Source organism: Anarrhichthys ocellatus, unplaced genomic scaffold, assembly GCF_004355925.1.
Source record: "Anarrhichthys ocellatus isolate YVR2014 unplaced genomic scaffold, GSC_Weel_1.0 scaffold32, whole genome shotgun sequence".
In the NCBI taxonomy this organism is placed as follows: domain Eukaryota; kingdom Metazoa; phylum Chordata; class Actinopteri; order Perciformes; family Anarhichadidae; genus Anarrhichthys; species Anarrhichthys ocellatus.
The window spans coordinates 4503765-4526838 of record NW_022280062.1 but is presented as its reverse complement, the minus strand read 5'-3'; the positions used below and the strand labels follow the sequence as shown (position 1 = coordinate 4526838).

Below are 23074 nucleotides of genomic sequence, written 5' to 3'. Positions count from 1 at the left end.
TGTGTGTGTGTGTGTGTGTGTGTGTGTGTGTGTGTGTGTGTGTGTGTGTATGTACGGTTAAGGCTATTTCCTGGTGAATAATTGCTACAACTCCTCGAGACCCAAGTTCCTGTGTCTTGCTTGTCACCTTGGGATTAAAAGAAGAGGGTTAAAAATATTCTGTCTAAATTCTTATTGTCGGTTAAACGGTTAATTATTGACACCCTTAAAACTAATCTCAGCCTTCGTCTCTGTGAGCCTAGTAGTCATCAAGGCAGTGTTTGATCTAAACTTGAAACAGCCCAAGGTTAACGGCAGAGCCTGCAGTGGTTTATTCAGCCCTAAGCTGCTCGTGAAATGGCAGTGAATGAGAACGCCACACTGGCGAGGGCCCAAATCCCTCTGTAATTATAATCACACCCTCCTCGTCTCTGGGTCAGACTGGAGTCCTGTCAGCGTTTTGTTTTCTGCTCTGGTCCTGGGCTGTCCAGACCGCTTTAATACCCCCCTCACACTCTCCTCTTTACACCAACGTGTTCACTGTGGGCCGCGCCATTCTCCCATTCAGCTGCCTGAATGACGATGCTGCTGCATACTGGCTAACTGCTGACTAATGATGGACCTCTCGCTGGCCTCAGCTGAGCATTGCAGCGGTGGGTCGGAAAACGATACCCGTCGACACTGTGCTCTTACCTCGCATCAGCAGAAGTCAGAGGTATTTGAAGAATAAAATGTTGGATTCCTCTTGAGAAGTGTAGTCTTCTTATTCGTGATAGTTTGAGAGTGACATGTGCCCCGCTGTCTAAAGATTTAACCATGTTAATGGTGGTAGTATTTATACATTTTTAATATTAAAAGCTTGATGATTCATTGGATATTTATCATAGTCCCACAAAATAACTAGAGATGCACCGAATGCAGTTTTCTTTCTGGCTAGAGGAAGATCACCAGGGAGCTGAAAATCTTCTTGCTGTTGGCTATATTGTATGACGGTTCAAGTAAATAACGCAATATAAAACTTGTATTTTAAAAGGACAAAAGTAGTACAAAGCTGGCTAGTACTATCCGAGTACTCACCCATCGTTTGGTTAGGTCTCCAGTACGATGTCGAGTGTGGGTCACCACCAGTAGAACTCCTGTTCGCTGTGTGAATAACTGCAATACTTAAAAAGCGAACCAAAACAATTATGCATGTGCTTTTATAGATCGTAGTAAAGTTGTGACAGGATGCATATTGAGTAAACAGGGCTGTCTCATTCATTCATTCACACAACTTAACAGTGACTCGTGTGTCAATGATCACTGTAAGGGAATGATTATCAACACCAAACTTTATTTTTCTTTTATATGTATTACACGACTATAAAATAGTAAACAAACAACGTAGCTATTTACTGGCTTGTAGCCAATTATTTAGCCTTTTCCATCACAAAGGGCTGTTTTGGGATAAGGCATGTGAGGCCCTCGTCGTGGTGGGGCAGATCTGGTTGAGGATCGGCAGAGGTTCACTTTGGGGGCATTGTGTGACGAGGGCGGCTTGACAACCACAGGTGCTTTCCCTGTGCGCGTAGGTTTTCCCCATCATGGTTTTAATGTGCATGTAGCACCAGCCTCAGATAAGCAGACGGGTTTCCGCGACGCAAAGTATCAAGAGAGTAAAGAAAAAACATTCATTTAATCAACGTTAATCTACCGTCCTTTGAATAACGATCCATATGTTGTAGAGAGAGAGAGAGAGAGAGAGAGAGAGAGAGAGAGAGAGAGAGAGAATTGAAAGTACACGAGAAAGGGGATGTTGTCACTCAAAAGTGGATCATCATGTGATGAGATAACTGATGTGCCATTGTCGGCTTCGTGTTCAACTGAGTGTTAAACTTTCTCCAGTTACAGCAACATGCAGGGGGGACGTCCTCCTCTCAGAAGCTTAAGAGTCCCTAAACCCATGATTCATGGTGCTTTCTCTAGTTGTTTCCTACCTGTTTTTTTTAAATTTATTTTTTAGGGTCTGACTTAAGAAGTGAAATGGAAATTTCATTAGAAATCCCTGATTACTGTTCCACTCAACGCACATCCTGAATCACAGCGGAGTTGCACTTTGCAGCAGTGCTGCTCCTCTCCTCTCTGGGTTTAACTGATTCTTCTCTTCTTGGCTCTTGACGTTTGTCTCTGAGGAAAATCTAATCGGAACTGTATTTAAACACGCCTCCTGTTCTTGCCACAGCCTGTTCACACCAAGTCCAAAGAAACACTCGGGCCGGTCGTCCACCCAGACATCCAACAATCCTTCTCATTGCTGCTGTTTTCTGCGTCCAGGTGCATGATGATCCTACTGTGCTGTAGCTGTCGCAGCTAGTCAGGTGCCGCACCATGGCCAAACCTGGGAGCGACAGAGATGGAGCCATGGTGGATAAACAGGCGGGGAAGAAGGTATGTGAGCACAGACACAGAAAAGCACTAAAAGCAACACTTGAGCGAGGAGCGATCCACATTCTTCTTTGTGTTTTCACTTTGTCTTCCTTGGAGGTTCGGAGTTCTTGACTTTGAAAACAGTAGTTGACAAAACATGGTTCATTTAGAAGCTGTTCTGGATCTCAAGTCATCTTCACCCCTGGCTTGTATTTGAGTTTTGTTATTTATCATATGTAACATAGCATCTAACCTCCGAGCTACGTCATTCTCTGTATATAGTCGCGCAGGTGTGCAGTGCACAATATCCTATCTCACAACTTGCTGTACCAAAACCTACTTATTTCTCTCTTTCTTCATAAATGACAGAGACCATTTACGTCTGCTTTAATTTTTTCATTTTTCTCATCTTAACCCTCCTCTACTTTCAACACTGCCAGACACTTCAGCTTTGCACAGCTGGCACATTGCTTCACTGAGATCAAAGAAGCACCACACTGCAGACATTTTTCCTCCTGCCAGAAATGTATTTTACTGCACCAAAGTGAACTGAAAAAGCTTTGTCTGCAAATCAGAGTGCAAGAACCCGGTAACTAGAATTGTAAGAGATTGTGATAATACAGATATATTGTTGGTGTAATGTTTGGGCCTGATGCAGTGGGCGCTGTCAGCAACTGGAGCATGTTCCTACTTTTCTTTTAACCCTACCGTACTTTCAGAATCCGGATAGCCTCTCTCTATACACATGCAAAATATAAGGAAGACGCCATTAATGTAATAAGTCTATTATTACTATTATTGAACACTACTATGGGAGTTTGACTGGCACACTTCAACAAGCTTAGTACCATTAGAATAGACTTCTTTCTCTTTTGTATTTGTAAACAAAAAACAACCTTGTCACTCCTGATCTGTTTCTCTTCACTTGGCAGAGACCCTGCCTTGGGAATAAGAATTTTTTACTGAGTCATGCAGGCAAACCTGCTGCCTGCAGGACCTAAACAGTATCTTGCAGAAACACCGAGCCTGTAATATGATCGTCTACACTTTGTTATATTAGTGTCATGTTTTAGGAAGCTTTAGTCCATCTGAAAGACTACCTGCACAATGAGCTCAACCCTTTTGTTGTTAAGCTAGTTAACAAAGCTTTTTAAATGGGACCTCCTTTGTTTATCTACTGTCACAACTGTTTTGTTTACACACACACACACACACACACACACACACACACACACACACACACACACACACACACACACACACTCGAGTCACGAATGTGGCCACACCTTTTGCTGTGTTTTGAAATGGCCTGATTTTTGTTTATTCTTTTTCCTCCTCACCTCTCACAGAGCAAAGACAAGTTGTCCCCTTTCACCAAAACTCCGAAGCTGGACCGGAGTGAATTGCTGGGGAAAGAAGGGAAAGCCAAGTCTTCCATGAAGCGCAAGCTCTCCTTCACTGCCAGTCCGCTCAGGACCGAGGAGCGAGACTCAGACACCGGTAAGAGCTGTCGCTGCTCCTCCTCTCAACAGCCACGCTGCTGGCTGGCTGCCATGTCCTCACACTGCCCCCCGATGGCCTGTTGGTGAACGTTTTCTTTAGAGACCGTCTGTAGGTCAATAGGTTTCTACTTGTTTTGCATCAGGATCAAAATCTAAAGACTGCGTTGATGAAGTTGTGGCCTGTTTTGTTGAATAATAAGATATAAAAAAACATGTATTATAAGACTTGAGAAAAAAAGTTTCCATTGTCCCGTTGTCTGTAGTAAAAAGCCTTGTATATCTTTATTCCTCTGTGCAATGAACCTCCATTCTTGCCCAAAACAAATGAACCAATGAGCCATGCTGTTGCACTGGGTGGTGTATGTCGACTCAATCCCACGTACACCATCGTGGTGCTGTAAATTCCAAGGGCACCACATGTAAATGAACCCACCGCTGAAAATAGTCCCCAGAAAAATGCACTATTCACTTACCTCTCTTACTTGTGTAAATACACTACTCTGCTTCTGTCATTTAGAAGTTTTAACTGTATGTTTACGTCAGAGAACTAAAAGTAGGTGTCTCATTCAGCCATAATTACAAATGAGGTCCAGTAATTTGTTATACAGACAGTTTAAGGTCCTCTGAATTTGCCTTCATCTGCTCTGTAGAGCATTTCATTGTGTGGTCCTGTGTCAACCTACCAGACGACAACCCTCAATTTTGAAATCACCGAGGTTTAGTTTATGTTGCACAGGTTTTAAAGCTAAACTAGCGTGGAGGGCGTCCAGCAGAATGTTCCTCTCCGGTCCTGTGTTGAGCAGGAAAAGTAATGAATCCACTGACCACGTAGGATCTTCTCTGCTGTGTTGCCATGACTCATAATCTGTGCGTGGAGTCTTTGTGCCTGCCTATGAGAGAGAGAGAGAGAGAGAGAGAGAGAGAGAGAGAGAGAGAGAGAGCAGTGCTTTCCCACCCTTCCACCTCCCCCTTGCGCTCCCCTCCCTCCTCTCTCCCCTCACCATCCTCTCTGCTTTGCACTGTAGATGACTCAGACCCAGGCCAGTCGAGTGAGACCTGGGGAGAGAGATTAGTGCCTCCCTGCAGGATATACGCAGGTAAACGCTGCAGCCCGATCCTCAGCCCTCGTGTCCTCCACAAGTCACCCACTTAGCGCCACTATGCTGCTGTAAACACACGCACACACACATGCACGTGTGTGTGTGTTTTCGCCCTGCATTTGCCCCCCGTTACAGCTCATGCATGTCTGTGTTTAGTAACGACCGACGGAGACGGGGGTGGGGGAGGGCGGGCGGGCACTTGGCTGGCTTAAGAGAATGCCGTCTTCGTTTTCAAACCTCCATGCTTGTCATCTGTTTCTCTGCATTCTCAACAGATACAAGGAAAAGAGGAAAACGGTGTCACTGCGACGATGAAATTGCTGCTGGATGTTTGTTTTTTTTCGTTCTGTTTTTTGGACGGTTCCCTAACATCTTTCTTGGTTGTGTTGCAGATAAAGATGGACCAGAGAAGAAGAAGGTGAAAAAGGAGTCTGGGGGCAAGAAGTCTCAGGCTCCCAACCTTTTGTTTGGGTATCCTCTGTCGGAGCGTAAACAGATGGCTCTCCTGATGCAGATGACTGCCAACAGTCCAGGTTAGTGCACCCGCCCTCTCACCTCAACCACCATCTTCAAGATGCCTCCGTGTATTTACTGTTGGATTCTAATATTTCAACGTTGCTTGGTTGGGAATAAGGCAATGCGTCATGTTTGACGGAGCTGCTCAACTGGAAAGAAAGCTGTTCTGTATCATTTGCCAGTGATGTTGTGCTATTGCCATCAAATATGTAACCAGAGAAGTTGAAATAATCTTTCCGCAAATAACAGGATCTGAGTAGTTGTAAGACGAGTAAAACAAGTACTGACCTGCAGAAAATACACACAAAGACACAAGTAAGCACAGGATTCTAGTGTCATTGTTGTTACTCAAATGATTATTAAAGGACCAGTTTGACATTTTGGGAAATATGCTCATGCTATGAGTTAGATGAGAAGCTTGATGCCACGCTCATGTTTGTCTGTTCAATATGAATCTGGGGCCAGCAGCCACTTAGCTTTGCATGAAGACCAGAAGACAGAAGGTAACAAAATCCACCTTCCAGCACCTCTAAAGCTCACTGATTGAAAAAGTTTGTAAATGTTTGTTTAAATGGAACAAAAACCCCAGTGTTTAAAGTGAGGGCTGCACAATATGAGGAAACGATGCGGTTATTTCTAACATTCTTTTATTGAATGAGTTGCAGTTTAAAGTGCAGTTTTCCACTGAGAGGAACTATTTGTTTTATCTTTTGGATAGAGCTAGCCTAGCTGAATGCAGGCAGTTATTTCCACCTGTGCCAGGCTTTTGCGCCACGCATCAATTAAGTACTTTTCTCTCTCTCTGGCCTGCAGACTCTACTCCCAGTCACCCCTCACAAACGACCCCTGTGCAGAAGAAAGTCCCCAGCAGTGCCTCGTCTCGACAGAAGGACAAGGTCAACAAGAGGAACGAGAGAGGGGAGACTCCCCTTCACATGGCCGCCATCAGGGGAGACGCCAAGCAAGTTAAAGAGCTCATTAGCCTGGGAGCCGACGTCAACGTCAAAGACTTTGCAGGTACGATGCCCCTTGAGGTGATGGTTCAACAGCTTTCATCGTGTCTGTACGGTAGCTTTTTATGGCATGAAGCTGACAGCGGCTTAATTAACAGCTGCCTATTCAAAGGTGACATCTCTAATGGGATAATAAAAACGAATCAGTGTGCATCTCAATACATTCTGTGCACATTTTCTGTGTCGTTTGAATTCTTCATTTTGATTGATTGTTGCTTCTTTTTTTTTCTGTGCTCGCCAGGTTGGACTCCTCTTCATGAAGCCTGTAATCTCGGTTACTACGACGTGGCCAAGGTCTTAATAGCAGCCGGTGCAGAAGTGAACACGCAGGGTCTGGATGACGACACGCCACTCCACGATGCCTCTAGCAGCGGCCATAAAGATGTAAGAGCTTCACAGGAAGTTTGTCCTGCCGCAGAAACGTAGAACTGAAGCTGAAATTACACGTTTAAAAAATCTGATGACGGTCTTTTCTTACAGACTGGACATAGATATAATGTGCCCATATATTTTGACAGTTATGTAGACTGTTAGTCAAAACAGTTAATGCTTGGAAATAATAAATATCTTGAGCTGTTGTCCAGTTCAAACATCCAGTGTGTTTTCCTGTCATAGTTGTTGGTCTTCTAACATACTTATAAACTGCATAACATTACAAAACTTTGCCAATCATTGATCTTAAATAGTGTTTAGAAACAATGAGGATCACACTGTATTAAGAATCAGTTTTCACAATTTTTAAGTCTTTAACATTTGTTGTTTTTCGCTCTTTTTTTCTTCCAACCGTCTCTGTTTCGTATGTTTTGTCTACAACCTTCTCAATCTCCGTTATTGTTGTGTTTTGTACAGATTGTGAAACTGCTGCTACGCCACGGCGGTAACGCCTTCCAGGCCAACAAGCGCGGCGAGCGGCCCGTGGATGTGTCGGACTCTCAGGAGCTGGAGCAGCTATTAAAGGGAGAGGTGCCACTGTCGGACCAAGATGACACCTCTTCAGGTAGGCAGAGAATGCTCTAGAGTTTAGCTGACCTTCCGTTTAAAGTCACTTGTTCTTGATTGACTTTCATTTGTATCGTTTTAAAGTTTATCTTCTCTTCTCTGCAGAGTCTGAAGACCCGCTGTCCATCAATCCATCCAGTGTAGATGACAACTTGGAAGACTCCGATACTGAAAAGGACTCTGAAGGCAAACCGGCCACGAAAGCGTCATCGTCTGTTCCGGGGCTGGACGAGTACGAGTTCAAGGACGAGGAAGAGGAGGAGGATGTCAGTAAAGCCCTGAACGACAGACACGTTCTCCGGAGGGAACTCCGGCAGCGTGAGAAGGAGGAAAAAGATAGGAATCATGTGGCAGGAAAGCAGGCTGGAAAAGGGGATTCCACCTCAAAGTCCAAAAAGCAGAAGGCTTCTCGTGTCCACTGCAGCTCGGATACCTCCAGCGACGAAATGGAGAGCCTTCCAGAGAAAAGGAGTTCCCCCACTTGCTCTCAGAGCTCAGAGAGCCTCAAGGCAGACACAAGGCCTAAAAAGGAGAATGCGGAGCAAAAAGACAAGGGCAAAGTCAAGAAGAAGAGCAAAAGCCAGAATAAGAACAAGGAAAACCAAGAGGACGGGAAAGAGAACAGCAAAACGTTGGTCCTCTCTCTCGCAACCGTGTCCGAGAGCACGGAGAAGGGACGGGAAGAAGACTCGTTCAAGATGTCTTTCAGTCCTAAAGATGACTCATCCGTCCACCTCTTCCATTTATCGTCCATAAAATCTCCAAAACTGAACCACAGCCTGACGGATAAACAAACGCCACTCAAACAGGAAAATACGAAGATGTGCATTTCTATCAATGACGGCTCATGTCCGGTGGACGCTGTCAAATACAACCACTACGCAGAGGCAGACTACTGCACTGAGGGCTCCAGCACCAAGGGGTGTAAGCACAAGGAAAAGAGCAAGCATCAGCAGAAAGACTCCAGCGGAGACGGGGACGATGGCCATTTGAGTCCCGACAAAGACGGTAGCGTAGGAAACAGCGTAGACAGCTCTGAAGGTGCCTTACGGAAGACCGACTTAGACGGCAAAGTGGTGAAGAAGCATAAGCTCAAACATAAGGAGAAAGACAAACACAGGAGGGAATACGAGGCAGAACGCAGCCGCCACCGGCAGAAGGAGGCCAGGAAAGAAGGCCACAGGAATTTGGAGTTTGACCGAGAGTTCTGGAAAGAGAATTTTTTCAAAAGCGATGAGACGGATGAACATCTGCCAGTGAAGAAGGAAGGTGAAGACAATAGTTCACTTCAGAAGACCTCTGAGTCATCTCCTGTCAAAGATGAGAGAAACACGAAGGAGAAACACCCGAGCGGCAAGGAGAAGAGGCCGAGAGAGGAGCGAGAAAAAGACAAGGCGGTGGAAAAAGACAAGGCGGTGAAAAAAGAGCGGAAGGAGGCTGTTGGTAAGGAGGAGAAGGTGAAGGATTCAAAGCCGAGTGAGCGTGACGAGAGAGCGGACGGCCTCGGCTCAGGGCGGATTCCTGACGATTCGCTGCAGAGCAACAGCATGAAAGAGGAGACGGAAGAGAAACCCATAAGTGGGATCACAGCTGATCAAGAACAGCTGGAGCTGTCTGAAAAAGCCTCACGCGATAAAACTGACAAGAGGCTCCCAGGAAAAGAGAAGGATTCCGAGAAACTGGAGAAAAGGCACCCTGACAAGGAAAAAAAGGTTAAAACGGAGCACGCTGACAAAGCTGAAGTACAGAACTCGGTGGATCGTTGGAAGGAAAAAGAAAGAACAGGAACCATTTCTTCCCACTCGCCTGGAGATAAAAACTACAAAGAGAATGAGAAACTGAAATCTATATCCACAACCAAAAAGCATGAGGACAGCAGGAAAAATAAAGATAAGTTCGACAAGCGGTCTGATAGGGAGAGGCAGGACAGAGAATATAGCGTCGGGGATCACAGAGAAAAGGAACGCACCAACTCCGATAGGAAAGGAAAACCTCTCGAGAAGACCGCGGATCACGGTAAATCTGATCGTTCAAAAGAAAAGGACTGTGACCGGAAAAAGAGAGACAAAATAAAAGATGGGACTCTTTCCTCAAGCTCCAATCTGAAGTTACTGTTGGAAGAGAAGAAGAGCTATCTGTCCGAGAGCGGCAAGTCCTTATCTGCAAAATCCAAGGAGGAAGTTGGGAGAACACCAGAGAAGGACCGCGACCGTAGAGACCGGGACAGAGACTCGGATAAACACAAGGACAAGGAGCGGCACAAAGACCGCTCCCAGCAGGCCAAAGTCAGCAAGCCCAAAGCCAACGAGACGGATGCAGACAAGGCCAAGTCAAAAGCCTCGCCAGCAACACGAGACGCCAAGCCCAAAGAGAAAAGGCTTGTGAACGATGACTTGATGCAGACCAGCTTTGAGCGCATGCTCAGCCTGAAGGACCAGGAGATCGAGCAGTGGCATCGCAAACACCTGGAGAAAATCAAACAAAAAGAGCGGGAAAGGCTGAAACAGCGGCCTCTGGCAGATCCAGGGAAGTCCAAGCCTAAAGACCGAACAAAGACCGAACCGTGCCTGAGTAAGGAGCTCATGCGCTCAAAAAGCTCTGAAGCCTCTGATGTCCAAAGCCGGGATAAATCCCTGAAGGACAGTGCCAGCCCCAGAACGATGTCGCTCGATGGGAAGAGTCTGCCTTCCATCAGCGCAAAGGTCATGTCGGCCGTGGAAAACTGTCTGACCAGATCACCCCGACCAGAGAGTGAGCGCGGCGGCTTCATGTCCAGGTCGGTGTCCTTGGTTTCTGTCGCCAGCTCGGAGGATTCGTGCCAGGCGACGACATTAACACCCAGACACGTCGAATACGACTCCGACATGAACCTGGAAACCTCAGACTCTCAGCCTGCGTTTCTCCAGTCTTCCCTCGTAATTCAAGCCACCAGATCGCCGTCGGTCCACGATAAAGATTGCAACAGTCTTCCAGATGTGCCGCAGAGTAATCGGACACCGCTGCCCAGCCGACACGAATCTCCGTACCTCAGGGCTATTCTGGACGAGGATGCCAACTCATCGGCTGAAGGTAAACCTGTTGAAAACCAGCCGAAACCCAGCCAGCCTGCCGAAGAGCTGGGAACAAGGGAGGCCTCGGCAGACACAGAAGAGAGCCTCAACAGTCAACAACAATGTATGAATTCAGTTTCTGATCCAGCGATAGAGAGAGAAGGCAGCCCTCCTGTACTTTTAACAGCACAAATGTTAAACAAAGATCCTCCGAGTAAAAGCCTGACACTTCCAGAGTGCAGCATCTCTCAAACGGAGTCAACAGAACAGAAAACTCTTCCCTCCTCTGACCCTCCTGTCGAGCAGGACATCCAGTGTCCGACAGAGAATTCCCAGGCAGAGTGTAGTAACACGGAGTCGGATCGACCATCGACGCCTACAGCTTGTCTGTCTGCAGAGCCGTCGGAGCTCACAAACGCAAAAACCCTCCAGCAGAGGGAACCGCTCACCGTCTGTGGTGTGGAGAGCGTGCAGCAAACGGAATCGGGTACCACACGTGTTTCCGACCTTAAAGATGAACCTCTCGAGAGTGCTGATGGAGCAGACGAAGAGAGTATGGAAACGGAGAGCTTCAGAACCGAGGGCGGGGGAAGTCCTGTGCCCTCCACCAGTTCGCACATTCCCAGCTCCACAGCGGGGGAGACTTTGCCCGGCTTCAGCCAAACAATCGCCGAGTCTAAATGTTTCCAAGAGGATACGGATGTAAATGACCCGGACTGCAATAGCTCAAGACTTCATGGTGACGCTGCTGCTGCTCCATGTCTCGATGTGGAGACGGAGAAAAAGGACGGTACACCTCCGATGTCATGCGATAGTGTGAGCCCTGAACACAAGGCCGAAGAGATGACCGACGTCCCACAGAGCTCAGAGATGGACAGCAGCGCTGCCGTTTCTGTTATAACGGAGTGTCCATCGGCTGAGTACAGCACGGCCACAGAGGGCTCTTCTGAATCTACAGCAGACACCAGCTCGGAGCCGATGGAGGTGACGCCTGCCGACGAGCAACCAGAGTCGTCTTTAGCTGGAGAAGAGCAAAGTCAGAGCACCGTCCAATCGGCAATTCAGACCGACAGCAACAGCAACAGCAGCAGCGGTAGCAGCAGCGGTAGCAGCGGTAGCAGTGGTAGCAGCGGTAGCAGCAGCAGCAGCAGCAGCAGCAGCACCTGCAGCGCCTCAGGGAGCTGCTCTCCACAATCTGGAGACCGGGATTCAGATTCTTCCGGGGCTCGGGTCAAGGTTCGCTCTGCAGACGAGGATGCGGACGTCCACGTTTCCCACCCGCGCAAGAGGAAGATGCCTAGAGCGTCGGGCTCCCAGCCGTACTCCGTGACTCAGCAGGACAAGGAGCGAGGCCAGCAGTCTCTGGCTGCCATCGTGGACTCCGTAAAGCTGGAGGAGATTCAGCCCTACCAGACCGAGAGGGCCAACCCGTACTACGAGTTCCTGCACATCCGGAAGAAGATCGAGGAGAAGCGCAAAGTCTTGTGCAGCGTAATCCCACAGCCACCTCAGTATTATGATGAATATGTGACATTCAACGGCTCCTACCTCTTAGATGGAAACCCGCTCAGCAAGATCTGCATACCAACAGTGAGTTCCTCTTCATTCCTTTTCACATCATGGGTAGATTGGGCCACAACTAACAGCTATTTTTATTATAGAGTGTTATTTTCCCGTCCTATTCGGTGTATTTTAGCCCCGGTCAAAAGTGAGACGTGGTCAGTAACTTTCCCCTTCGTAATGTTACCGCACAAGATGCGTCTATTTAGATTGTTCCTACCTCATCATAAGCTCTTTTTAGATAAATAAACACAAAGAATTTCTTTGTTTGATTGTAAAAACCTGGACTGAACACAAAACAGACCAGAACTTGAAGGATTCTATATGTATTATTTCCCTCTGTGTTTGAACAGATAACTCCGCCTCCATCATTACCTGAGCAGCTGAAAGAGATGTTCAAACAACAAGAGGTGGTCCGCATGAAGCTACGACTACAACACAGCATTGAAAGGGTTCGTAGTGGAGCTCGAGTTACATGCTATACATTTTTAATACCGCATGTAATATTGGATTTATTGTATTCATTTGACTTATTTTTCTCTCTTCAGGAAAAACTGATTGTTTCAAATGAACAGGAAGTCTTACGCGTCCATTACCGGGCAGCAAGAACACTAGCCAATCAGACGCTGCCGTTCAGTGCCTGTACAGTTTTATTGGATGCTGAAGTGTACAACATGCCTCAAGACGTCCAGGTGAGAGTCATCAGATCACCAGTCCCGTGTTTTGTTTTCAGCCTGTACTTGATGATAGTAAGCAGAAATACTGCATGTTTGATAAGTTGTTGTGCGTTTGGTTCACAGAATGACGACGGCAAAACGTCAGTCAGAGACCGATTCAACGCCAGGCAGTTCATGTCCTGGTTACAAGATGTCGATGACAAGTTTGACAAACTGAAGGTGAGATCGCTGTGACTGTTGTCTGTCTTCACTGCCCACCTCCATTTAACAATTCCTAAGACTCGCCACAGAGTAAGGAGTGATCTTTGATGTTTATTAATTAATACCAAAAATGGTTATAGATGTTTCTCTTGTTTTTTTCCTCGTCAAAGTTGCAGTTTATTTTTGCTTTTTAGCCCTCAAAAACACCCGGTTTGATTTTTCCTGAGGCTGCTTCCTCATCTCTAGATTTAATCTAAAAGAGGATCCAAGAAATAATGTAATGCAGTATAAGTACACATCATACTTCTAGCCGGCCACTGGTCCTGCATTTACTTGCACAGATAAATGTAGCTGGCCTTGCACCTCGGTTCTTATTCATGTCGAGCTGTTTACGTGAACGTTTAATGGTCTGTTAAATGGATGAATGTGTCACACAGCCATGAAGAGGTGCTGCCTTTCTGTGAACTGAGCAAAAAAAAACGTTTCATTACAGAACAAATTAATGATTCTATCGGTAATCAGCTTGGTGTTACTGATGAAAGGAATCATCCTTCAATCGGAGAGGAATCCTGGCAAGAAGGCCAGACTCCTCAGCGAATGAACTCGACATCAGGAAACCCCCAAAATAATGGATAAAGTTTGAAGTCGGGGCTGGCGGCAGTCTATAGCTGAAAACCTGAACAAACAATTGTGCGGTCGATGTTTTTCTTTGCCCATAAACTGATCTCCTGAAAGAGTTCAGTTTGATTCCCTCCCTTCTTAAACTGTAAACACTCTGGATGCCAAAGTTTATCGGGTTATCCTGCTGTGTTTCTTTGATTTTATCACATTACAGTTGTAACCTGAATGTGATGCTCTCTTTGAAAAACCTGTAGAACCGTAGTACAGAGGTTTTACTAGATGTACTCATTCCTCCTGTTCATACTGGCGATTGAGATATCCCTTTTAAAGTAAGTGATGGGGAACAACATGTACAGTCTTTTATGTGCAAAAATATATTTAAAAATGTATGAGGTTAATGCAGCCTTTTCCATGTGAAATTCCCTTCTTTTTGTTACCATCTCTCCACTGTTGCTCAACAGGAAACGCTAACAGGGAATTTTATACTGCAGCATCTTTGAGTCCAACAGCAGGATGGAGGATTGTGACAAAACATTGTGCTCTCCTTATGCCTGCTAGCTTTGGTTGCTTTTGTAAATGTTTGCGTTTGTCGCAAAAAATATAGACGTTCTCAATCGCAACAAGGAACATCTGGTTGGATAAAATAATAAATGTACATTTTCCCTCCACAGACGTGTCTTCTGATGAGGCAGCAGCACGAGGCGGCGGCCCTGAACGCCGTGCAGCGTCTGGAGTGGCAGCTCAAGCTGCAGGAGCTGGACCTGGCCACCTACAAGTCCACCAGCATCTTCGAGATTCCAGAGTTCTACATCCCACTGGTGGAGGTCAACGACGACTTCGACCTCACCCCGATATGAGCTCTTGGACAGACGTGCTTCGCCACGGCGTCCGCCGCATCACGGACACGAGAGGCAGCCCGCACATTCGAAGAAAAGGAAATGAAAATGTGAAGCACTTAGAATGTGGCGGTAGTAAAAAAAAAAAAAAGTGATGATTTGACTCCAGCAAACTTACAGTCCAGACCGGCGCGCCCACCACGAGGACGGGGAAGGAAGGCCGACTGTTCCTCGTGGAGAACGAGGGGTCCAGGCCACAGGTGAAGCCCAGGGAGCAGAGACCAAAAGCTGGGGCGGGACGGCAGTGTGGACGACAACCACCTGCTCCTCATCGACACACAACTGAGAGTTCAATTGTTTTCAAAGTGAGTGTTCATACATTGTGTACAGACTGTGCTCTTAATTTTTTAACTTATTTTATACATAAAACAATTGTGCATTTGTAAATAGCCATGTAATTATTGTTTTAAACTTGTAAAAACAAAAAATAATAGATATTTTGATTGTAAACTTGTTCTGTCTCATGTTTTAATGGACCAAAGTTGGTTTTTATATCAAGCGTCCTCTTCGTCCGTGATGTTCTTGTTGTTGTTGGCTTAAAATCTTAAGCATGTGTTTGCTTCTGTTGTGTTTTTTGTTTTTACCGTTTCTTCCTTCCTCACCTGGAGTTCCACGCCACAGCTGGTGTTTTTTGACTTTGGCAATTAAATGCTGTGCATGCGTTGCGTTGTTTGTACTTTTTTCCCCAAAAAGCTGTACTGTGTACTTAATTGTGAGGTTTACTGACGTGCTCCAGCTTTTTATTTTTTTTTTCTTCTTCTTTTGCGCCATTGTGTTCTGTCCCTCTCTGCGGCCTCACTCCTCATGTGTTGTCCATTGTGTCTCGAGCACATTAAAGTCTGTTGTGGCTTCCAAGGGGAAAAAAAACATACTTTTACAGTTTCAATGTGAGATCACAACAAAACCTATTTTTTCAACATAATGCCTTTTTGAACGATAGTTCTAAAAAATGTCTATTTTAATATTTACTTGTTACATGACATGTACATATTTGTAATATATAATTGAATAAATTTTATTTGTTGTGAAATTAAGTGTTTGTTTTGGTGTCATTCATGTTAAGGTTGCACAAGAAATTGTAGCTGAAACAATTAATAGATGAGTCAGTAAGTCGATGAACAGTTTTTATTATTGGTTATAAGTGTTTTAGTTGTTTATCGTGCTACAATGCAGAACTGGTTTCAGTTTCTCAGAATTCAGGATTTAGGGTTTTTCAATTAAAAGATGAATTGTTGATTAAGATAATCATACCTGGCCGCCCAACAAGAAATTATTTTAACATTTCAAATCCATCTTTAGTTCTTCTCTTGCAGCGGTGTTCTCCTCAGCCAGCAGATGGCGCTGCACACAACACGGATCATGCAGTCAGTTCATTGAGCTTGCTGTGACAAATACTGATCAGATTGTAGTCGACCTCCTTAAATATCAAGTTATCTGTCATTCATAGTCGGTGACTTTAACATTATTAAACAGCTGCTTACATATTATTGCATCAGTTCTAAATGATAAAAAATCTCACCGCTGAAGCTTTGCATTGTGTACTTTTACATTTGATACTTTAAGCACATTTTGCTGCTTACAAACGTCTGTACTCTTAAGTAAAATATTTTCAATGCAGATTTTTAACGTGTATTGAGTGTTATACAACTTTATCGTTACTTTTACTGAAGTAAAATAACTTGAAACTTCTTTCACCTTATGAGACAAAAATTGCTTAGTACACAAACGTATACTATGTACTGCACGTTGTTGGGTATTCATTGCATTTAGATAATCAACTGCAGGGGCTAATGCAACGTTTCAAGTATAAAACACCTGCTTTGTAGTTCATTGGCCTCAAGGAGAGAAGCACCATCACCTCACTCAGACGAAACATGTTTATCTTGTTTTACTCCCGTTTGCATCAACAAGGCTAGACTTAATGAGAATTTCCCCTAAAATAAGACGAAGCAAGCAAGAACGACAACGAAGTTTGAATTAACTCCATTATAAACCGTGTATTGATGATTTATTGCACTGATGTCATTAACTGGCCACTGAGTGTATTTTAAAAAGTATAACCTCCACCTGGAACAACACCAACATAACTTCATGATTCAAACTCAAAAACTAATTTTATAAGGTACAAGAATAATCTTTACCGTGTTTAAAGATTACAACTTTTTTTTTTTGCTTTGGCTTACATTTACTTTGCCGAAATAAGTTACTCCTGAATCGGATGTCTCTTCCTGGATTCCTCGCTGATCTTCCTGCAGGACGTGGGGCCCGTTGTGTTGTGTTGATGAAGGACAGCCCGTGTTAACACCTGTGGAGTGAAATGAACCATCAGCGAGAAAGTTTCTCCCGCGGCATAGTCCGCTACAAATGAGCTCAAGGGGGGGGGAGGACGCGCCTCAGCACCACTTCACACCACTTCACAGCTTCCGAATCGCCCTTTTCTCACCTAATGAGCTCACTCACAAGGCCGCTGATAAGACAGGAGACAAAGGGACTGTTTAATGGGGTGGGGGGTGGCTTGGGAAAGAACTGCTTATGTAAAAGAGGCTGAAACAGAGCCCACCTAAGCAGGCGGGCAATGACCAGAGTTTGGGGCCAAAAGGAGATAAACGGAGACGTTTTTACGCACAATACATTGGCGCACACAACTCCACAGTGGCGCACATGTAAATGTATCATGGTGCGGTGAGTCGGCTCATGCATGTCCGTTACACTGCAGAGACCCCGGTGTTTGCGTGTGTGTGACCTGAGGCCCGGCGCTCTCCTCCTCAGACGTTGGATTGAAAATGGAGTGTGTGCCTTTAAGGCGCCCGACTGCCTGTCGCTTTCTGCTGCGGAGAGACTGACGCCCTCTGGACACAGTGGACACTTGAGCGGCGGCAGAGGCAACACCATCCTGGAGAAGTTCAAAGAGAAAACAGCCACTCTCCCTCCGAAAAAAGAATAGTCTCGGACTCGTTAACGGCGTTGTGGTGAGTTTGAAACTCCTTCTCTCTTTATTATGTCGCTGTTCTCCTGCGCTCGACTCTCTCTCGTGGCTGCGCGTGAGTGAAACAAAGTTTCGGTGTTGGCGATGTGAGCTCCCCCCCCCCCCCCCCCCAAAAAAAAGGTGAAGAAACGCGTTGGTGACTGAGGGGACTAATGTTTCTCACATGTTTTCTCTCCGTCACGTCAAGTGGAACGATGTGTAAGCAAAGTGGCGAAGGTGTTTAAAAGCAGAGGGTTGAGACGGCGTGTTCACGCGCTGCACTTTGGAAAAAATAGGTGAAAGGAAGCTGATGTTGCCAGATGTGTGTGTTGTTATCCCACAGTAACGCGAGTGAGTTCTGCCTTTGAATGAAATGGGACGCAGGCCCCGCAGAAATGTGATGTTTACATGTCATGTGTGCTTCTAATGCATCACAAAGCCGTGATTTCGATATTTATATATATATATATATATATATATATATATATATATATATATATATATATATACTGTATATATATATGTATGTGTGTGTATATATATATAGGTATTTTTTGGCTGCACTTTGTTGCCCTTTTTAGCATTGAAATTAAGATGTCACACATCACAGTGTGTGAGGTATAAAAACACTATTCAGTATTGTTGTTTAAAATCGGCTCAGGAGTTGATGGATTAAAAGAAGAGACAGATTTACCTTTTGAGATCTGTATTGGGCTAAAAAAAAAATCTCAGAAGTGTAGTTTTAACATCATGCACCCCTTTTGTCATTTTTCATGTCTGCTTATCTATTATGCACCAACTGCAGCTTTTCACTTTTTCCTCCTGTGGAATGTCCGTGATGTTCTTTTGTTTATTGTGCTGGTCCCTGAGGTCCTGTCCTGTGTCTCGTGTTGATGTAGGTGTTTCCAGTGCCGTGCTGGTGAGCTGTCAGGATGAGGCCTGGTCAGCTGATCCTCCCCGCCGCCGCCGCTCTCCTCTTCCTCCTATCGGGACTGTCTCTGACCTCCGGCTGCAACAAAGCCCTCTGTGCGAGCGACGTCAGCAAGTGTCTCATCCAGGTAAAGGGACGTCAAGGTTTTCACTCTCTGTAAACACACTTTCACTGAGAGCGTTGGATTCTTAACAGCCGTTTAACAGCAACAAACAGAACTCCATTCATTATAATCCAAATTTAAAGTATGAAAAAGGACATAAATCCAACATTAAACTACATGCAAATATATGGTTTGCATCTTCAAAGATCCCATATGATTTCTTTAAAAATGTACACAGACTTTGAATTTTTTATTCTCTACATCACTGCTCAAACAAACCAGCTTTGTGGTTGAAGACAGATAATCTGATCTGAGTGCTGATCTTTTTTCTGTAGATTAAAGTGGGAACTTTCGACATGAGTGCAGCCAAATTCAAGCTTTTCATCCAACAGTGTCGCAGCTGTTTTTGTGTCAACAGAGATTGTTCTTTTTCTTCTTGATCAGAACACAAATTAAATGTCGCCTGCAGCCAGAGTTGAGTTCAAGTTAAGAGTCAAAACCCTCTTTTTATACAATTTAAATGAGCATTAAACTGGCGGGACAGACTCAAAACTACACAAGAAAGTACGTCTCCTCTGTTGTAACATCAGTTTTGTGCAAATACTTCACATACAAAACAATACCTAGCCGTAGCCAAAGTTAAGTTACAATCTGTCCAGACGGAGATGGATATCTGGATGGGAGAACAAAGATGGAATCTGTTGTGAAGAATTCAAATACATTCCTTCGATAAGCTGAGTGAAGTCTGGAGGGAAGGTTTTTCCCAGAGCGAGCAGACGAGATGTGATCTCAATGTCCAGCTTCATGCACACCTGCTCTCTATACTTGTACAACTTCTGCAAGTCATACTTCTTCTTTGATTTATGTGCGGTTTCCTTTTTTATTTTCACATGAACTCCTCTGACTCTTGTTGACTTTCTAGCATCACTTCCTTTGTGTCACTTTTTCCCTCCCGTCTGCAGCGCAGTGTAGGGCAGAGGGTTGGTACACCGCTACTTTACACAAATTCTGTCACGCATTCTTGTTATTTGTGAGGGGGAAAACATGGCGAGAAGTGTCGGCCTGTTTTCGTGCCTCCTGTCTAGTTAAATTTCAGCTGCTGCTTGTCCTCTGTCCTCTTGTGTGTGTGTGTGTACGTGTGTGTGTTTGACCTGCTGTGTGTTTAGTGGACCTGCCTCTCCCATTAACATCTTTAAAGTACTGTATTTAACGTCAGTGGCCATTTCACCTGTTTGACCTCAGTTACTACAGGGTTTTCTTTGTGTTTTTATTGAGCAGGTAGTTGAGGTAGACCAGATCCATGGCACAGGAAGTTGAGTCTTTTTAATTACAGCTGAAACAATAGGTTAATGAATTTATCATATTTTTTTAGGATACTTTTTTGTCCTTTCAGGATTTGTTGATGATCCCCGTATAACGGAGCTTCAGATGTGCATTTTTACCACGACGCCACCAAGACCTCCCAATCTAAAGAAAATGTATCTGCAATTTATAGCTTAAATCCATTATCAAGCAAAATGCCAACATGTCTGTGAGGATTTGATGCTTTTCTCTCTTGATAAATCGTCTGTACACTGAATATCTTTGGAGTTTGGACTGTTGGTCAGACAAAAAAAAGCAACTTTAAGGCATCACGTTGGGTTCTCGTGATAAAGTGGCTGCAGGCATTTTCAGGCTGCACTTTGCTGCTAAAGGTTCATGTATCGCCAACTTTTAGTTTGGCTGCACATCACCTAATTATCAAAACGGCCTCTCTGAGCAGCCGCCACAGATTTCCATCGACATTGCATGGCAGCTTGTCGCAGGCCACACTTCGCCGCTGCTCTGGTGTGTTTTCGACATTTGGCAATAATTTGCTGTTGGTAAACCATAACCATTACTTCATTTTATGCTGCTTCAAGGGAAACTTGCCTTGAAGCAGCCATTAACAACATGACAAAAATATGCAGAACAACTTCAAATATATTCATCTGAGCACAACAGCAACCATAGAAACATGAAATGATGGAAAATCGATGAATTAATTCAAGATGCAACTTCAGAAACACAATAGCGCAACTTTAGTATCTGTTGCTTTTTATTTTAGGCAACTTGAGTCTCAGTGACAAAGTTAAAAACTTAAAAGTTCTTGCTTTAAAAGATGATTTTGACCGCTAATACAATCTTAATTGATTGTCGTCCACTAAAATAGTGCCTGTTGAAATTCCCCACAGTCCATTGATTAGCTTGTTTTAGTGATTTAAAAAAATCAAAATAAACAAATTCTGACATTTGAAAAGCTGGAACCAGAAATGTGATTAAATTTGCCTTATTAATACACATTACACATTTCCCCCATCACCTAATGAATCAATTGTTGCTTTCAGCAGCACTCACATGTCACTGCTGCCCACTTGCCTGTACTGCAAATTTAAAGATTTTAACCAGAAAGAATTTCCAGTCTAAAAATAAGTCAATCTTCACAGGAAATAAAGTGTCTCGTGGTCCGTTTTACAGATTTCCATCTGCACACTTAGTGCTACCCAAAACCACCAGCTTCTGCTCCTCCTGCTGTACAATTTAAACCTCCTGTGATCAGCGGAACATTTGTGGTTGCTGCTTGTTCGTCTTTACTTCCAGGTGGCTTATTTTCGCCTGATGAATCATTGTAGCTCTGTAGCTTCCGCGACCCCGCCGACACCGACTTGCTAACTGTCAGAGGCGAGAGCGATGGTGCGTGTGCCGTGAAGGAGAAACCCTTCCTGCCTGTCGCCCCTCTCTAGAAGCTCCATGTTGCTTCTGATTAGTGGGATCTGCCGTCCGACGCTCGCTCTTACGCTCTGCTGCCATCTCAAGTCATTTGTCTGAATTCCCCCAAAACCCCTGAGGGTGGGAGAACCTGAGAGGAGGGAGGGAGGGGAGGCCAGGGTCAGGAGGAGGTGTGTGTGTGTGTGTGTGTGTGTGTCTGTTGGGGGAGGCTGGCTGAGGGAAATATACAGTTTGGTGCAGAGATTCACAAGCCGACTCTGTCCAGGCCGGGCTGTTCAGCAGGGTGGGGCAGCAGATTTCAGAGTTAACACACAGCAGCGGTCGCTCGGCAGGACGAGGCAGCACATGTTCACTTTCTCTCCAGAGTCCCTTTTGTCTCGCTGCAGCTGAGTTTTGACTGATTACAGCAGCTCCCGCTCGAGGGAAGCCTCATAGGAGCTCTTAAAGTCGTTGAGATAACCTCATCCAGTTCAGCGAGGAAGGTGTTCGTCTTAGTTTTGCGATTGTTTAATCTGTTAAATGTCGTAGTGGTGTATGAAAATGTCCGTCACAAAGTTTCTACAACCCAAGGTGACGTCTTTCACATTCTGACATTCTTTTGTCCAACCAACGGCCCAAAACTCAATTCAATTTACTTTCATATAAGACAAAGAGTTGTGAAGCTGGAACCAGAGAATGTTTGCCATGTTTTGCTTGATAAATGTTTGACAAAATCACACAAAATGTTCTACAAGTTAACCGCCTTTGGATGAGAATACTATATGGCTCAAAGTTTTGGCTGTTTTTTATGCTTTTATTTCAGTTTTTATAGTTTTCTGCATTTGTGCTATTTAGACTCATGGCTTTAAAAAAGGAACGCTTTAGCTTTGTGTGAAATATTCTCTAGGGTGCTACCAGCCATGAACTAAAATATTGATAAATAAGTACGGCGCATACCCAAATTCACTTTTTGCATTTAGGGTTTGGTAACAGGCTACGTCCCTTTCATAGATACAAGCGGACATCAGATTGTTTCAGTTATAGCCGATGAAAATGTCCTAACCTGCTCTGCATCAGCCAACAGGCTAAGCGACGTGTCGCTTGTTTGAAAAATTCTCTCTTTCTGGCTTTATTTTCTCTCTAATTTCCGTGTGATTGCTCCACATCCGACCTATTTTTTATTGGTGAAAATTGTTGCGGGTGTTCTGATGTCCTTAACATTTCAGTTTATAGTATGTCTGAAAATTTTTCTGCGCTCTATCTGCCAGAGTTCGCTCGTTCGCTGTACGTCAGGCAGATGTATGAGGGGAACAGGGAGAGAAAGTGATGCAAGAAGTGTCGCACAAAAGCAGTTTCATACACGTTGTGTTCAGGAAACCGTGACCTAAGATATACCATACCATATAACAACATTGTGTTGTTATATGTGTATATACTCGGCATTACAGTAAGAGCTTGTATCTGACTTTAAACTTTAAAAATAAAGTCTTTTATTCCCATGAATAGTTTTTAACAAATGTTCCTGAGTTGTGAAATTTGAGATGCAGGTTTTTCACTAGCAGCGGTTTCTTTTTTCTTCTTTTTTTTTTTGACATATATAATTCCACCTTTTGAGAGTCATAATTACTCACGGGATCAGATCTTGATCAGAGGTTTGAAGATTGAGAGGCTGGTGATTAAGTGAGCTGTGTGTGGTTTTGCAATCCCTCACTCAGTGAGTCATCGGAGAGTCTTTTATCGTTGCCGGGACTGTTGCTGTGTAGGACATGGCTTCTGCGAAGATATAAAGGGGGAGAAGAAAAATAGAAAAGAAAGCAAAAGGGAAGAA

General features: G+C 44.6%; 2 protein-coding genes across 4 annotated transcripts in view; both read left to right on the top strand.

Moving 5' to 3' along the window:
• ankrd12 (ankyrin repeat domain 12) overlaps positions 1-15554 on the top strand; it is a 28650-nt gene extending 13096 nt beyond the window's left edge. The window contains exons 2-13 of one of the 3 annotated variants that reach the window (XM_031864973.1): positions 2293-2406; positions 3735-3885; positions 4913-4984; positions 5380-5520; positions 6317-6520; positions 6758-6900; positions 7366-7513; positions 7621-12155; positions 12479-12577; positions 12674-12817; positions 12926-13021; positions 14296-15554. In XM_031864973.1, the coding sequence (XP_031720833.1) occupies positions 2347-2406; positions 3735-3885; positions 4913-4984; positions 5380-5520; positions 6317-6520; positions 6758-6900; positions 7366-7513; positions 7621-12155; positions 12479-12577; positions 12674-12817; positions 12926-13021; positions 14296-14481 (5979 nt within the window). In that variant the 5' untranslated portion in view covers positions 2293-2346 and the 3' untranslated portion in view covers positions 14482-15554. Of the gene's footprint in view, positions 1-6; positions 2407-3734; positions 3886-4912; positions 4985-5379; positions 5521-6316; positions 6521-6757; positions 6901-7365; positions 7514-7620; positions 12156-12478; positions 12578-12673; positions 12818-12925; positions 13022-14295 lie in introns of those variants that run through there. The other 2 variants (XM_031864975.1, XM_031864976.1) reach the window with 2 other exon arrangements.
• Positions 15555-17347: 1793 nt separating this feature from the next.
• twsg1a (twisted gastrulation BMP signaling modulator 1a) overlaps positions 17348-23074 on the top strand; it is a 15519-nt gene continuing 9792 nt past the window's right edge. Inside the window, exons 1-2 of the mRNA XM_031864978.1 lie at positions 17348-17489; positions 18385-18543. Coding sequence (XP_031720838.1) covers positions 18418-18543 — 126 coding nt within the window. The 5' untranslated portion in view covers positions 17348-17489; positions 18385-18417. The remainder of the gene's footprint in view (positions 17490-18384; positions 18544-23074) is intronic.